Source organism: Gavialis gangeticus, unplaced genomic scaffold, assembly GCF_001723915.1.
Source record: "Gavialis gangeticus isolate Ggan-Ray unplaced genomic scaffold, GavGan_comp1, whole genome shotgun sequence".
Lineage (NCBI taxonomy): Eukaryota > Metazoa > Chordata > Crocodylia > Gavialidae > Gavialis > Gavialis gangeticus.
Window position 1 is genome coordinate 42,000,958 of NW_017728993.1, and position 12,742 is coordinate 42,013,699.

At 44.2% G+C, this 12,742-nt stretch overlaps 1 protein-coding gene across 1 annotated transcript in view; it reads right to left on the minus strand.

Annotated features, from left to right (window-relative positions):
* Positions 1 to 12,742, minus strand: part of ABCA4 (ATP binding cassette subfamily A member 4) — a 154,304-nt gene that overhangs the window by 45,926 nt on the left and 95,636 nt on the right. The window contains exons 20-27 of the mRNA XM_019501637.1: positions 10,156 to 10,333; positions 8,485 to 8,616; positions 6,230 to 6,369; positions 4,833 to 4,970; positions 3,411 to 3,604; positions 2,448 to 2,538; positions 1,636 to 1,841; positions 1,178 to 1,226 (exon numbers count right to left, since the gene is read on the minus strand). Of these exons, the coding sequence (XP_019357182.1) occupies positions 1,178 to 1,226; positions 1,636 to 1,841; positions 2,448 to 2,538; positions 3,411 to 3,604; positions 4,833 to 4,970; positions 6,230 to 6,369; positions 8,485 to 8,616; positions 10,156 to 10,333 (1,128 nt within the window). The remainder of the gene's footprint in view (positions 1 to 1,177; positions 1,227 to 1,635; positions 1,842 to 2,447; positions 2,539 to 3,410; positions 3,605 to 4,832; positions 4,971 to 6,229; positions 6,370 to 8,484; positions 8,617 to 10,155; positions 10,334 to 12,742) is intronic.

Here is a 12,742-nt window from a genome sequence, read left to right on the forward strand (position 1 = left end):
GGGGGGTGCATTGGTGCAACTGCACACCTTAGATTCCTGCTTTATCCAAACAGCAGCCTGGGAGGGGCGGCACCATTTCTATTCAGGCAGCGCTGAGAGTGTCAATTGACTTTGTGGCTCGCTGCAATCTACCCGACCCCTTTCCTTGTTAATGGTCTTGATGTTCCACTCTTCAAACTATGCTTGCTTTTGCATTATTGCTGTCTGTTAGCCATTCCTGGTAATGTCCTTTTATTTCACAGCCCTGCAGACTGTTTTCAGATCAAGCTAAAAACTTTAAATCGGGTGTAGTAATATTAACTCTGGTATAGAAATGACTGACAGTAAAGTCTTGGGTGCACTGTCAAGATGCTCAAGAAGACTAGATTTTGTTTTATGAATCTGTGTAAGAGATGTATATTTAACTATAATGACTACAGGACAAATGAAACTCTCTCTTCTGACTATTTTGATCATTGTTTGCCTAGCTTGTTGTGCTTTTAAAACTTAATATATAACCTAGCAAATTAATGCACATTCCAATAAAGTTGTATTTGTTTTTGCTTTCATCTTAAACTGAATAATATAGTGTTAGGGCCCTGGCATATTAGTAAAGCTTCCAGTTTCAATTTAATTGGAGAAATATGAGTCATGTTACATGTGATAAGGCACTACACCATCTGCACCCCCTTTTTCAAAAACCTAGATCTGTTCAGGGTGCAAATTAACTTTGATGAGTGGAGACGAAGAGGATATTTCAGCCTTGTTCATTTGGAGTTGATCCAAAACCTACACATTTCCAATAACTCTCTTGTTTTGCTTACAATTATTGAACTGCTGCTATAGTCTACTGGTACAATAAAGGCAGACAGCCAATCTTAATTCCTTATTCTTTTTATTTTACACAAGGCTGTGAATGGACTCATCAAATCTGCAATGAACAGACTAACAGGAATTGAAGTGGATGCCAAAACCACTTACACTTCAGAGACACAATGCACATGAACATTTATTCAGTTACTTCAATTAACTTATTAGGTATTGGATCAGACCCTAAATCAGCATCATTAGCTGACCAGATGTAATGAAAAAATAAAGTTGCATAGGGCTGGAAATTCTCAAGTGCATTCTTACTTGGCTATAGGAAAGCAGAACTTGCCAAAAAAAGTGTGTCAAATACTGTATCATGGGTTCTTACCTGTGTTCTGTGTTGCGGGGTCAGCCCCTGCAGTGACCTTCAGAAACACCTGTAAAGATATGTGCATCTCCTGATTAGGAATATGTATAGGGTAATCCTACCTATGAAACTTTACCCATCCCGTATACATCCTCTGTAATAAAGAGCTCTAAGTATTTCTTCAGAACTGTTTCCAACTACAGAAGCAAAGATCCCACACAAGAACGCTCAGGAAGCAAAAATGTGTGGAGGGAGAAGAGAGAAACAAAGATGAAAAGAAAAACATCTGAAGTGGTCAGTCCTGCTCTGATGTGCACCAGACCTGGAATCTTGCTCAGTTCCCATCTCCAAAGATCTGCTGTGTATATTACAGTTTAGGTTGGATTTGAAGGGGATTATTATGGCTCCATGTTTGGTATCAGAAGTGCTCCCAAAATGTTGTATGGAAGGACTGACACATACTCTGAAGCATCTGTTACCTCTTCAAGCGGTGTGTCTGAAATCCCAAAACTACTGAGTCCTAGGTCATCCAGAGTTTCCTCCAATTCTCTGAAGAGGCTGGCATAAGAGCTTTGTTTAAAATCTTTATTGGGCAAAAGGTAGATGAGTTCCTGACCAATGTTTTCAATTAATTTTGCTTCAGGAATATGATGATGAATTAGGGTTGTTAGCTGATTCAGATCCCCTGTGAAGAGTCAAAACAGTGTTCAGAAAATGAATATTTAACCATTCTGGGAATACTTCCAGAAGTTGTTGCTTGTGTTTCATAAAAGCGTGGTCTATTTTTATTATACAACATGCAGATATCTCTGTTAATAGTGTACTAGACTGGGATGCATCCTGGCTAGCTCTGATACTTGAATTATGTAGCATGAAATTATTTTAGCTCTGCCAACACCATGCTTTGATCATTAGGAGTACTGACTAGTGCTCTTTAGAGATAAGAAAAACTGGTGACAGTCCAGGACCTGTTTGCTGTGCTTTAAAGCTTCTTTCTTTCTTTCTTGAATCACATATGTTAACACACAGCCATTTCAAAGCCCTCAGTCTACAATTAGGGTGAACCGAAACTTATGGTTCTAAGTGTGAGACCTTTGATATATCAGAAAGGGTGTTTGTCACAGTAAGATAAACACAACTGCAAACAAGCTTTATCATACTCTAGAAACAAATGCTGGGAAAAGGAACCTCACCCTCAGGTTGTGTGAAGCGCAAGGGGCAGTACAGCAAGGGGAAAAGCTGGGCTCCAGAAGATTATGCATTGGACCACACAAGTAATTCCAAATCTTACCATCCAGTTCTTGTTCAGGAGCTCCCTCCTTGTGTGAAGATGCACAGTTGGAGCAGGGGCAGGAACAATGGGAGTCACAGCTGCAGTGGGTCTAGGACCGATATAGAGAGGGTAGTAAGAGCTTCATACATGCAAAGCCAGTGTGTAAGACTATCTAGCAGGGATGGTTTCATCAGCCTTTACCTGACATCAGGCAGTGAGAAATTTGTTTTACTTGAAGTATCTCAAACATTTTATACTCAGATTTAAAGACACTTGAGTGCAAGCAAGAATGACTGAGGAAACAAGTATATTCCCTGTGAGAATGATACTATGCCACTTTGCATCTGGCCTGGCAATCCCTCTGAATTTTAAATAACACACATTTATTTGGGAAAGTGACATATGCAGTGGTCACATGTATGCAGACCCAAGGGGCCACTAGGAATATAAAACAGGACCTAGAGCAACAGAAGCAATCCAGGTCCCTTCTACTTAAGATGTAGGAAATTGTTTTAGTCCCATGTAATTGGCAGGCTGTTATAGTTCCCGAGACAACCACTAGAGAAAGATACAATCATGCCATTGCCCAGTGTGTTACAGAAGCACACTGCAGATGGACTCATATGAAGAAAAAAGAGACTCTGGAGGTAGCTATTTAACATACTCAATAGTACAGCATTTTAGTTGGCATTTAATTCCAGAGTTGGGTGCCCCACTCCCACCTGTGTCTTCCATAATATGCCCAGCCTCAATGTGTACATACATTTATAAAAGCAGAGAAGATCTGTTAAGGGATGAACATCGAAATGTCCATCGTTCCATAATTTAGTAAGGATGTGTCTCCTTTTTTCATTACTTTATTCCCTTTACAGCTTTTGTGCACAGCAACAACAAACAGCAGTTCTGTCTTCTGGCATTATCCCATGGGTATTTATTGGCACTTTTCAAATTATGCAAGTTATAAGGGCACTGAGTACTTACCACATCTTTTTGTTCTTTACATCGGATATTTTTCATCTTGCGGACCAAGGTAAGATAGAAGCCAGTTCCAAAGATGTTCTTCAGGAAGATGGGAGAGCCTGAGCAGTACAGTTTCCCTTGGGATATGATGGCAATCCGGTCTCCAAGGATGTCAGCCTCGTCCATATGATGGGTTGAGAGAATAATGGTTCTGCCTAGGAGGAGGTACACAGAGGCTCTACAAACTACAGTTCTCTACTACAGCCAGAACTCTACATAGATCACACTAGTCAACATAGCATTACATTTCCAAGCACAGGAACTGAAGATTTCACTATGAGCTGATACTGAGGGGCTGGGCCTTAAGCTGGCAATGCCAGTGAAGTGGGGGTGAGAAAATGAAGCATAAGAAGATGCTCCAGATGTAGGTGCTCACATGTAACCAGAGAAACATGTCACTGTTAGACTCAGGGGCATGAAGAGCTTGTAACAACTCCACCATCAACAGCTTTGTCCCATTAAGATGATGGATCGTGTGGCTAGCTTCTCTGATCTCTGCACTAAAAATGCAGGTCAAGACATTTTGTTCCCATGGCAAGGATGCCCTTACAGAACACATTCCACAGTTGGCCATTATTGACCAATCTCTTGAGAGATTTACATATATAAAAGTGAACGCTCATTAAAAGAGGTGAAGAGGAGCTGGCAGATGGCACAATAATGGTGGGAAAGAGCAGCAACCAAGAATTAGAAAGCTTGGAGATGTTGTCTAGTGAAAGAGAGATGGTGCCTGAATTCTGAAATCTCTCTGAATAGCACCTTGCTCCAAGAGTACTCCAGCTGTAGTCAATGGGGCTAATCACAGAGGAAAGTGCCACTTGGTGCAAGAGGGGCAGAATCAGGCCCTTCAAGAAGATGTCTTTGTGCAGCACTCATCCACACCAGGAAGAAACTGTAGGGGATCTGTGTGTTTCACAGGTTCTTAAGGAAGCTGAAGCTTTCTCCTTCTATAGCACTGGGATCTGTAGGCAAGAAGATATGCACACTTCTTCAGACTGGTTTGGCATATCTGCAATTTAAGGCACAGTTCTGCTCACTTGCACACTGAGTGAGTAGTCCCTTCCAGCGTGAGCAGTGCCACTGACATAAATGAGATGACTTACCATGTTAGGCAGTACTCTGTGAGTGAGGGCAGGTGAACAGGGCCCTCTCAGCATGGTTTGAATTGCACTGCCCACCTCACATGCAGTTACTGTTACATTTCTCTGACTTCATTGAGCTCTGCACTAAAATCAGTCTCCAGACGCTGCTACCATGGATTGACCATGAGGTCTTATTTATCTACTTACATGCGTCATTCCCTTATATTAGTGACAGTTTATGCAATATGTGCCATACCAGAGAAGGGCTAAAGAAAGCATTTTCTTCCCTTAAGCTGGTTACCTGAACGATACTTCAGTAGAAGATCCCAGATAGACCTCCTGGAATATGGATCAACTCCAGAGGTAGGCTCATCCAAGACAACCACCTTTGCCTCACCGACGAAGGCAATGGCAACTGATAGCTTTCTCTGCAAGCCACCTATAAGAACATAGAAGCACAACTGCAGGAATGAGATGGAAGAACAATGCACATTGCAATAAGAGAAGATACCTGTGAAGATCCATCCAGAACACATGTCCCAAACCCAAACCACCACACAAACTTCTTCTGAGGTTCCCACCAGATGGTTAACATTTTCATTACTTTTCATGCAACTCCTCCATTTGTCAGTTCTAGCCAGGATCAGAAGCAAGAAGTTCTGGAGCTCTTCTGAGGTTTGTTCACATGATAATGTTGGCTCAAGTTTGTAGAAAAAAGAGGTTAGGGAAGTATAACTTTTGGCTATTTATCCAAACCAATTATCAGCTCTGAGCCTTTAATATTGCATTACATTCTGCTTTACCGCTTCAATAAAACGAACAGCCCATGTGCAAATATTACTCAGCAGTCCTACAGTAGAGGTTTTCACATTTTTTATCCCCTGGCCCACCCTAGCCTCCCATGGCCCATATCCTCTACAGCATGAGGACCCAATTTCTTCCCCAACCCCAACCCCAGTCCATGCTTCACTGCCCACTACCCCCTCAGCCTTCTACACAGCCCTCATGTCCTCAGCTCTAGCTGCAATCTTGCTGCCAGCCTCTCTCCAACCCAGATTACAAGCTCCTGCACAGCTTCACAGACTAGCTTCCTCAGGGGCCTGGCAAGCTTCAGACATACCTGAGCAAGTGCCCTGGAGCTCTTTATCAGTTCTAATTAGCTCAGTCTCTTAGCAGGGATTAACTTTCCTGTAGTACTGCACTAAGTGGTAAGTACTGTATCCTGTGCCAAAACTAGCGTGTCTGAAGCATTACAGTCTCAAAAATGTTGTGGTTGGAGAGGAGAGGTTCTGACACCCCCTGGATCTACCCTTGCAGCTCATTTATGGCACCAGAGCCTGTTGTCCTGGAGTATGCACCCAAAACACTACAGCAGCACCATGATAAAATGTTGCCATTTGGAATGTTACCCTAGAATACTTTTTGATTAATGAAGGGAACACTTATTTTGGTAAAGTAATATATGCTTTTATCCAGCATAAATATCCAAACACTTCAGATACATTAGCAGCTGGTGCTTTAAGGACAGGTTCTATCACCCTTATTGCTTAAGCAATCCTTTTACAGTGAATGGGTCTGTCTGAAAAGCCAAGGAATATTTAGTGGCCACAGCTACAGCAGGATTTGGCCTCACAGAACTATAACTGAACAGAACAGAACAGAAAGCACAGAAGACTTTGAGAACAAGTCCTTGAGCACCTGACAGGTTTTGAGCCTCTTCATTCCTTTTATGGGGGAGACCTATCTCTTCCAGCATCATCTCCAGCTCCAGCTCGGCTTCTTTTTTGGATCTCCCTTTCAGTTGGGCATAAAACAAGATGTGCTCTGCTACAGTAAGGCTGTGAAATCAGGCAAAGACATGGAGACAGTTTAAATTAACAAGCAAATTCCTTGTCCGAGTAGCAGTCGAGTCACCATAACATTCCCTTGTTGGAAGAGAAGAGCTGGTTTACCTTTTACATGGCCAACACTGGCTTGCTGCCTGCTCCTTGGTACCACTGGAGCATGGTATGGTACAGTGTTTTAAGCTCTACTGTACTTTAGCTCAGTGGTCACCAACCAGTGGATCTTGATCCACCGGTAGATCTCAGAGCCTCTTGCAGTAGATCTTGGAGCCTCTTGGAGTCAATCCGAGGCTAGGATGGTAGGGCTGAGTACCTGTGTGCATGCACACCCCAACAGGTCAGTCCGTGGGGGAGGGCAGGGGCTAGATCAAGGCTCCTGTGGTGAGGGACAGTGTCGCAGAGGCAGGAACAAGGGTAAACTGAGTGGGGCCCTGGCCAGGTGGGACTTACTTGCTGGAGAGGTGTGCTCCCAAATAATTTTTTCTCCCTCTACCTTGGTCTGCCCCCCACTTCCCTCCCCACAGACTTACCTGCTGGGTTGGGGGGGGTAATGGCACATGGTAGATCTTGGGTTGCTTCTAAATGCCAAAGGTGACCTCCTACTTAAAAAGGTTGGAGACCACTGCTCTAGCTACACTTCCACCTCCCTGTCTTTCCCAAATGGCATCTGCAACCATCAGCACATATTAAGCCAAAGATTGTTACATCCTTTGGGGGCCATGCCCCAGACTAGAGTGTGCTGGATCCTCATTCTAAGCCCTTCCCAACACAATCCACAGTGGAGATACCAGCAAGGTTCCCTCTAAGCTGCGCATGTGTGCGACCGTGCGGAATAAAAAATGTTGCCACGCAGTAACTTTTTAATGCGGTGTGCCAGGGCTGGCACAGGACACCTCCTGTTCGGCTGCACGGGGGCTGCTCTGCTCCACTTTGCTCCTCACCACCATTCCTGTGGGGAGGGAGAGCGCAGCCCCAGCCACAGCAGCCTGTGAGGGGCTGGGCTGCTGATCAGTGGGCAATCATTGCCCCCACCCCTTCCTCCTGCATGCTTGCAGCGCGGAGCAGACAGCGGCTTCTCCCCAAGGCAAGACAGGGGCGGGGACCAAGCTGAGCACTGCACAGACTCCACTGGCTCCAGGGAACTGCTCCACTCCCCGGCCCTTTCAGGCAAGCCTCGCCCCAAGCCCCGCTGGCTTCACCCCAATCTTAGCTTTCATCCCTGTGCCACAAGCCCCACAGCTCCTGTGCCAAAGCCCGGCAGACCCACGGGCCCTCCATGCTCTGCCTGCTCCCCGCCTTCATGCCTCGCTGCAGCCTTCGAAAGTGATGCCACGGGCCTCACTCCTGATCCGCCCAGCAGTGGGATGTCTGCACGTGGCGCCATGCTGCTTTCAAAGGCTGCTGTGAGGCACGGAGGTGGGAAGCAGGCAGAGTGCACCCTGCATGTGGGTCCAAGAGACGTGACAGGGAGGTACACACTTCACGTAACAAAGGTACTGGAGACAAAGTCAGCTCTTTGGTAGCTGAAGACAGAGAACTCAAATGCTTGCCCGTATTTAAGTATTAATTAAGTCTTAATCCTGGCCACATAGACATGATTACAAGGTAGCATGTGGGTATTACAGCTAGTTTCTTCTATTATTTACAACAATGCAAATCAAAAGCAGAATTGGGCCTTTAAAGAAAACATCTAACAAGATAATAAATAGAGTGAGATGAATATTAAAGAATGCATCTGGTACACGTGGAATATTAAAGGGGGAAGCAGGACCAATTCGGGAATGGACCGAAGCAACGCGCTCACAGACTGAAGCGGGGTGCTCATGGATCACTACACCTTAGAGGGAACATTGTATACCAGTGTCTATACCAAGGATACCGTCATCCTCCCACCACAACATTGTTTATCCCTGTTAGAGGAAGGAGGGGATTCAGGAACCATGTAAAAAGTGAGACAGCATCTGCCCTAGAGATGATTAACACTGGAAGGAGTCATCTGTTTGTGAGTTACGTCTCCTGCCAGAAGAGCAAAAGGGAACAGCACAGGCTTTGTATATATCCCAACCATCCACACTGGGACCCCTGTTTCTGGCATCAAATGGTACTTACTGGTTGAATAAAATGTTGTACTGAGGGCACATGCCTATTTTCTGTCGAATAGAGTCCATGTGCATTTGGATATCCTCACTGCCAACCAGGACAGTTCCAGATGTGGGTGGGAACAAGCCTGTCAGGACTGACCTAGCAGAACAAAGTGAAAAAAAATCCAACAGGCTGCCCTTAGGTTCCACATAAATCAGGGAAAAATCTCTTATTAAGACAGCAGGTGGCGTATGTTGACTTTTCATTTCAGAGCTTAATCAAACACAACTCAAAACTGATTGTAAGCACACCTACCTTTATTTAGCTGAAGCTAAAATACACATGTGAGAACCCAGGAATGTGCACAGAAAATCTGTTAGTGTGGGCTCTGCTTTTCTTTCTTCACCTAAGCTGGAAAACTGATTTTAAACTTGGTTTAAACTCTTTTGGATCTGGCCTGTGCTGACTGGCCAAACAGTGTTTAGCCTGAGTTGGTTTAACACTACTTCTCAGATCAGTGCACCACATGTTTCCCCAGACATGCTGTCAACAGGGTGTAAAATGAGCCCAGTGGGGCGGAGATCCAGAAGAATGGCTTGAGGCCTTGAATGAAGAGTAATTTTCCAAAATCTTACCTGCAATTTATGTTGGACTCCCCTCCTTTACTCTGCATTGTTCTAGACTGAGAGGAGGCTGTGTGCTATATCCTTGAGGGAAGGACTTGCTACAAGAACAGGGCCAATAATGGATTTATCAGTTGGCTGATAACCAAAAACAATATTGAAAGATAATGTGGTTTAGGTCAAACTGAAAATGACATTTTTTCAGAATTTATAGAAAAGCAAAAAGTTGAAAAGAGTGATTTGGCTTGAAGCAATTCTAATTTTTAAAAATTAAATTAAAGGAACACAAAGCTAATTTAAGTAAAAAAAATAAGCATTTCATTTTAAAAAGTCATAATGAGGCCTTTCTTTTTTTAGGGTTTATCTGAAATGAACAACTTAAGAAAAAAAAGACAAAATTGTAAAACATGTCAGTGTCACTGAATATGCATTTTTTGCTTCAAAGGAACCAAAAGATACCTAAGTTTCAGACTATCCGGAACTCTACTATTCTGGGACTAAGGAGATATTTTAGTTCGGGTGCATACCTTGCATATAAAATGCACCAAAGAAAAGCATAGCTACATTACATAAATAGCTCCTAAATCTCTTGAATATAAGCACCTGGGCACAAAGATCAGGCAACATGGATTTCAGTGCATCTGTAGCAGTGTCCAGAGAACTGCATCCAAACCAAAACTGTGTCATTTGTGCTGGTTTTATAGTTCCACATTATTTTTCAAGCACCAGAAACCCCATTGTTTTAATGTGCTCATGGAGGCTTGACCCAGGAAATAGCTGAATCTTTTGGAGGGATTTTTCCTCCCCCACCCTGTTTACTTCCACTTGTCTGTGTCATGCATTTCCTTTCTCCCAGGGCTTTAGCTAGTCTGGAATACTTCTCTCTTTTCTAAAAGTCAGCATTTTCCCGAATGGGACAGCCTGACCTTACATGGCAAGCTAATTGCTGAAGTGGTAGATGGATACTAGGGGAAGACACAGAGCAAGTTGCTTATAGCACTTGCAGGGACAAAGTGGTAGAGCAGTGGTCCTGAATTGGTACAGACAATGCTTCCCCTAACACTGAAACACTTACAGGGTGGTTGTCTTTCCTGCTCCATTGTGGCCAAGGAAGGCTGTGATCTGGCCCTCATAAAAAGTAACAGTTATTCCATCCACTGCTGGCTTTGTGCTGTTTCCAAATATCTTCACCAAGTTCTGTATGCACACTCCTGGGACCAGGTCTGAAGGTTCAGCTTCAAAAAAGGGGTTCACTGGAAAGGGAAGAAATCAAGAAAGAAGAGGGAATGAAAGCCAGACTTTGGCTGTAGATCTCACACACAGAGCAGCAGCAGTGCCTAAACAATGTAAACTACAGCATGAAATACCAGGGCCCTACTGTCAGCTCGCTCCAGTTTTAGGCTGAGATAAACGCCCTAATTTCAGGGGAGTTAGTTCAGGTTAACTCTATAAGCAAGAGGAGATGCAGAGCCCAGCACTGCAGTAATTTGTGGAGACAGAACTCTTTTGGCCAGGGGAAGCTGAATGTGGTCCCTACTGCTGCCAGGGTACAGACACGTGTTGTTCATTTGTGGCAGAAATAGACTGTTGTGGCATCACTGTCTGTTGATGCACGAAGGGTTTACATCAGTCAGGTACCAAGGCTGTACTTCCAGCTGAGCTGAAATCTACCACTTATGTCATCTGCCCAGCTGTATATTCTTTTAACACTTTGCTAGCTGAGGTAAGAAAACCTTCTTTAAATGCTAGTGGGTGAAGTATACCATAATGCAGAGGCTCAGCCCAGGATCCTTAAGTGGTAGGCACCACTTAAGACGGGTGTTGCCCAGGGTGTCTTTAAACTAATCATAATGAATTATGATGTTCTACAGAAAACAGACACTCTCTGAAGTAAACAAAGCCCTTGGGCAGCGTAAAGACACACATTCAAGGAGATGAGAAATTTAAAGCCTCAGATCCTGTTGGTTTACACAAAATGCTGAAGGATCTTGGGTGGTGGTGGTGAGAGGGAGACTGGGGAAGGGAAGAAGGGGTGGTCCACAACTGCAGATCACGCAGTGTTTCAGCACTCAGGAAGTTAGTGTCAAAGTGTAGCCAAACCTGTCTGGCTGAGGCCTGTCCTCCTTGTGAGCCATACACATCAGGCACTCAGGGCTGACATCTTAAACAGTGCTAATAGAGAAGCTTTGAGCAGCAAAATGGGCTTCATGCAGGAGGGATTGCTATGTACCAGTCAGCAAAGGCAGATTTATGCTATGCCAGTCAGTCTTTGGACCTCTGCTCTGCTGTGTTGTAGTAGCAGATGATTATCTGATAGCCAGCTCATCCATTCACACCAGCATCCAACCCCAGTTACACTGGCTCAGGCCTGCTCTGAATCTGACTTAGGATGCATTTTAAACCTTAGACCCATCTATCTTGCCATAAACCAGTGGTATCTGGAACCTGAGCTCTCAATGTGGCTTACAGGGTGCTTCTTCACGCACGTGGAATTTACTGTGTGGTGTCTTAAACATACACATCTGAGATGGGAATGCAGGCTGTTTCCTTTATTGACAGCAAGGCCTCTGCTACTGTAGTTTCAGAACTTCTGGAATTGGGAGCTGATGAGCAATGCAAAGATAAAGAGGTGGTAGAAGATGATTGGCTTAAATGACCTTTGCCCCTTTCCTGGTTCATTCCTTTTGAAGCACTGTCCTGTTTCCATTCAGGGTGAATGCATGTTGTCAATGTGTACGTGAGGATGGGTCCTGGTGACCTCAATTTTACCTCTAGCTTTTCAAAGGAGTCAAAGTGTGGGGCCCTGAGCTGTTTGCAGTGTGGAATTTGTTATGGAATCCCCAGCTTGCTGCCATGCAGAAAGCTCATCTGACTCCCTACAAAGGCGGCACTGGCTCTTAAAACCCAAGCAGGTCATTCAGAAATTTGTAGGTGGTAGCTAATGTCAGCATCAGAAAAGGCCATGGACAGACACACACAACAATTCAGACAAATCCCCTTGGAACTAGCCTTCCCTTGCAGCCACAGGTTATGCTGCTGAAAGGCAACAAACAGCAAACAAAACATTAATATCTTTAAAATTATCTCCCTTACATGTTGCTATTAAAGTCAGGACCACTGTTTAGACCTAGGAAATAAATGTGTGGAACTCCTGGGCTTTACTTAGGAAGGGTACAGACATGCTGTAGCATGTAGCATGTACAGACTAGAAATAGTTACTGCCACTGAAAGAAACTCAACTACAGAAATTTTAATGGGCATTTTTTCTCTTCAGCTAGCCAAAGCAAACCAAAAGGTGGGTGGCTGTGCATCAGAAGGGAACAGTGATGTGGTGGCTGGATCATTCAGTGCATCTCCTGCAGGCATAGCACCTCTGGGCTAGGGACAGACATTACACATAAACCGGTTTAAGTGATTAGAAACTGATTTAAACTTGTAACAGAACAGATGTTCAGCGCACATAAACCAGTTTGAAAATGGCTAAAACCATTTTGATTTAAACTTGGTTGAATATAGTATCAGACTTAACTGATTTGGGTCAAGCTGGTTTATGCAATGTGTGTCGCAGACCCCTTGCTGGTTTAGGATAAACCAGACTCCCCCAGCATCCCAACATGCTCTTTGGGCTGGGTGGGGCTCTCTGCTCCACAGCAGAGCTGGCC